General features: G+C 43.6%; 1 protein-coding gene across 1 annotated transcript; it reads right to left on the bottom strand.

The window, feature by feature from the left end:
• Positions 1-1,410: 1,410 nt before the first annotated feature.
• LOC120966092 (iron-sulfur cluster assembly protein 1) lies at positions 1,411-2,973 on the bottom strand. Its single transcript, XM_040391736.3, has 3 exons — positions 2,518-2,973; positions 1,928-1,982; positions 1,411-1,714 (listed from the first exon to the last, which is right to left on the bottom strand). Exons 1-3 carry the CDS (start codon positions 2,837-2,839, stop codon positions 1,585-1,587), a joined length of 507 nt encoding a protein of 168 aa, XP_040247670.1. The 5' UTR covers positions 2,840-2,973; the 3' UTR covers positions 1,411-1,584.
• Positions 2,974-4,518: the final 1,545 nt, after the last annotated feature.

Here is a 4,518-nt window from a genome sequence, read left to right as displayed (position 1 = left end):
TCAAAAAAATCAAAATTATTAAATAAAATTAAATTTCTATCAATTCTTAAAACTCGAACATTTTCTGAAAATTCTCGAACATTAATAGTCTGATGCTGGAACATTAATGGTGTTGTAGCATGATATACCAGCCGTGGAGTCTGAATGTTCAACATTTCCTGAGGTAGTTAGTTTCCAAAATTTCAATCTTTGTATGCTGTTCTTGCCTTGTTGGGCAGGGAACTCTATACAGCATAGGTTCATTGGTCAGTTAGTAGCTCAGCTAGGTTATGTACACGGAGCTCGGTTAGTTTTTTTTCTTGTATTTAGGCTATGATGCATGATTAGCGATTCCCATAATCAAGTCATATGTGTGTCTGTAATATGTACTAGGTTTTCTGAGATATATTAGCTGAAATATGGTATCACACAAAAATCTTTGGCAGATTAATCATATGCAATGTGCAACTAATTCATAGATTCTTTGGGCTATTTCAATGCTGAGAAATAATACTATTTAACCCTGGAGGGCAAGACCTTATGTTAATTTTAGCCGCTCTTGGACGAGATTTATAGAATCCTGATTCCTGAACACTGAAGTTGATAGGAACTTCTATATATTTACTAGCAAGATGCCTATGAGTTGCACGAAACATCAAGATGCATTTGTATGAGTAGTTTATCTTGTAGGAGAAAAGGATGAACGAGGGAAGGCCTTATTTGCAAATGTGGAGAGGGGTGTGGGTATCTTTTTGCAAAATTGTCATAGTTCCCTTCCTATCCGTCAGATATAAATCGGACGGCCTATATTGCAGAATGGCGGGCACACCATCATCAGCAACTCTGTTTTTTATAAGAGTAGTATTTATAAAATGAAAAACATATGTCGAAGACATACATTGTCCAAACATAACAGATTTGTGAACAGAATGAATCCTGATAAAGTTTTCTCCGGACTCTTACTTCATTAATAAATATCAAATTCCTGCATGGTCTTTATCTGTGGGCAGTTCTTTTTATTAGGATTTTTTTGAAGAAAGTGTTGTGGCTCTCTTATTCAGAAATTTCTTCATATCAAACGTTAATTCTTAAGCAGTGTCAGTCTTGGTTGCTGAATTTTATTGCATAATATTTGGCCCCCTTTGTTTGGGCTATAGATATCTGAGAATCAATGAAGTTGTGGATTTCGGAAAATCGAATCAGTTAAGATTGTGGGTTCTCGAAACCAAGAACTGTTTGTTTATTCTGATGTTGGATAGCTCCAGGAATTAAGGCGTTGTAAAATGCCAGTAGCGCTCTTGAATGTGGAGTATGATGTTTATATTATATGTTGATTAAGCGCATATTAGCCGTGTTTGACTAAAATGGCATAAATGGACAGTCATTAACTGATTTTAACTTGAAAGATTGGCAGTTCTGCCAGAGTCTCGCTTCCTCTGAATTTCTGCATTTTACTTCTGCGAACATAGAGTACACAGCACAATGCTTATTGCTCACACGAGTTTTGTCGATACTACAGTACAAACATCATCATTACCATCACTCTCCCTTTATTATGCAGTATATGCACATGATGTGTTACTTCCTATGCGTCTGACTGACGAACTACTCCTCTGCCTTGGCCGCCTTCGTCTTCTTTGCCTCGTAGTCTTTCACTGCGGCCTTGATGGCGTCCTCGGCGAGCATGCTGCAGTGGAGCTTCACCGGCGGCAGCGACAGATGCTTGGCGATCTCTCTGGAAATTGAAAATCAAGGTCAGTCAGCAGAAGCTTCAGAGGATTCAAACAGATAAGAGTGCTAATAGCTCGCCAGAGGCTGACATGCATAGAATAACTGATGACCACATGCACAGGCCTGAAGAAAGATTAGCATAGTAGCTAGCTTTCCACCTTAACTAACTTGGTAAGAGAATGGCAGTACTGAACAATTAATTAAACAGCTTGCTTACGTGTTCTTGATCGCTATCACTTCCTCCATCTGCTTTCCCTTCACCCACTCAGTGGCTGCAAGTGCAAGTTAAGATTGATCAGACTACAGAATTCAGGACAAGGTTACCGAGCTTCGGCATATCTAATAATTGCAATGCAATAGCAAGCAAAAAGATTCCACAGGGGCTCATGCATACTATGCAGGGACTAAATATACGGAATGCTTCCTCCAAATTACTAGCTAGGATCAAAACAATCGACACCGTCATATATAGGGCAGCAAAAATTAAGATGGTTAATGCATTCGATGAGTAGCATGAAAGGGTACTCCTGAAGCCCGGCTTAAGTTGTCAATTTCTGAACGTATGAAATAAAGATAATTGCAGATATCAACAGTTGGATGCGAACTAATGAATATCTGTGACAATTTTAAGCTCAGGTAAGAAAAAAACGCACGGTCATGGATTCAGGTGAAGCTCTTATTATTGTGATTTGGTGCGGTGTTAAAAATTTACGCCTGAACATGAACACAGCTCACGCGACAGAAATATAAAGAAGGCTAGCTAGCGGGGAGGAAGGAAACTGAGGGGGCGGTCTGCTCAGTGCTGACCGACGGAGGAGGATGCGATGGCGGAGCCGCAGCCGAAGGTCTTGAAGCAGGCGTCGACGATCTTGCCGGAGGCCTGGTCCACGCGGATCTGCATCTTCATGACGTCCCCGCAGGCGGGCGCGCCGACGAGGCCGGTGCCGACGTCGGCGTCGTCCTTGTCGAACGCCCCCACGTTGCGCGGGTTGCTGTAGTGGTCCACCACCCGCTCGTGGTACCCCCTCCTCGCCGCCACCGCCATCGCCGCGCCGGAGGAGTCTCCGGCGGCCGCTGGGCGAATCCCCGGAGCGCCGATCAGCCTCTTCCCCGCCGCGCGCAGCATCATCGTGATCGGCTGGTCGCCGGAGGCCTGCCTGGGTTTTCTCTTGGGTTGTGGAATGTTGAGTGCTCTGTTTCGCTTCTCCTCGTGGCGCGGAAGCAGGGGATGAGCATACGCTTCGGGAGTGGACGCGTGGCGGCGCGCTGCGGTGTGCAGCGCCGGGTGTGCGGTGTCACGGGAATGGCGGTTCGTTCTGCCACGCAGTGCTTGGGCTACTGTTTGATCGGGCTCTCGCTTCACGGGACCATTCCTTTCTATGGGCTTCTCTTCTGCATGTCCTTCTATGGGCTTCTCCTACGCGGCCATGTAAATTTTTCTGTACGCGTTTTCGGGTGATAAGTTTTTCTGGGTTCTTCCTTGGTTTTTTTCTAGGCTTTGGAGGAAATGGGGTTTTGCTTCTGCGAAGCACATCTGTGCTTCTCCAAAAAACACTTCGTGCTGGGAAGCAGCGGCGGAGCTTGAGCCAAAACATGTTGGCTAATGTTTAGTGAGAAATAGGCCTAATACAAAGGGATATAGGCTGAATTTCTTTTCAGCTGGGGGGCCATGGCCCAGGTTGGCCCCACGAAGCTCCGCCACTAATGAGAATCACGGTTGTGTTTCTCGTGGAAGTACATATTTGTTGTCATAATAAGCACGGTTGTGCTTCTACTTAAAAAGAGGAAAAAAGCACAGCGGTGCTCCCAAGAGAAGCACAACTTGTGTTTCGCACAAATAAGAGAAAAGACAGTATGTGCTTCCCAAAGAAAAAGTTAAACCGCAACCGTGATGCAGGTTTCGGGTTTTTCTCTTCCTTTCTTTATATATTTGCGTTTCCCGGTTGCCCTTTTTTGTTTTTTTTTCTATTTTCGGTTCCCCATTTTCCCCCAGTTTCTGGGTTTTTCATGAAAAAAGTTCGTCAAAACCTATTAACATGCGATCTAGTTTTGAAGATCACGATGCAAGAAATCCAATGGTAAAAACGTTTCGATATTTGAACGCACGGTTCAAGAGATAAGACATTTTGAATAAATGAACCAAGACAGAAAAGGAAAAACTCTCGGATTGCAACAAGTAGCGCACATGCATTGTGCCGGTTGTTAGCACCTGACAAAGTAGAAAAGTGACCTTTGTAAGAGTAACCCTTAACTAATGATTTCATTGATTTCCAACACCAAAAAGACGGGCCGCCCTATATAACACATGCAAGCGTCACATAGATGAGGAAACACCCACGCTGGCTTAAATAGGCCGGAAGTGTAGCAGCCCATTTACGTTGTTGTAATATTCGGGTCAAATATATATTAAATACGTATTCAAAAATTCCATAAAAATAAATATTAAAAGTAGTTCAAGAAAGTATATATCCTTTCTAAGCTTGACGCACAACATAGGCATGCATAGGAGGACGGGAAAATATCCAGTGCTCCGGTCTATTGGATGATACGCCGCTCCTGCATGATGCGTCAGATCTCAGATAAAGGGGTAGGATCAAGTACTAGTGCATTTACATATGGCCTCTTGGAACACTTGCGTTTTGCCCCTAGAAAGTAACATGTCTTTGCAAACATGGCCTAAGAGGCTGCAGATCGCCCCCAAAATGAAACACTACCATCTTGTAGCCTTCAGGTTGCCACCAACATTTCTAGTACAGAATGCAATGCCCTATGATCACTGGAACAGAAGCACTTAAAAAAAGTACTTCT

Source organism: Aegilops tauschii, chromosome 1 (assembly GCF_002575655.3).
Source record: "Aegilops tauschii subsp. strangulata cultivar AL8/78 chromosome 1, Aet v6.0, whole genome shotgun sequence".
Classification (NCBI taxonomy): Eukaryota; Viridiplantae; Streptophyta; class Magnoliopsida; order Poales; family Poaceae; genus Aegilops; species Aegilops tauschii.
The sequence above is the reverse complement of the archived record's forward strand: the minus strand, read 5'-3'. Positions and strand labels throughout refer to the sequence as shown.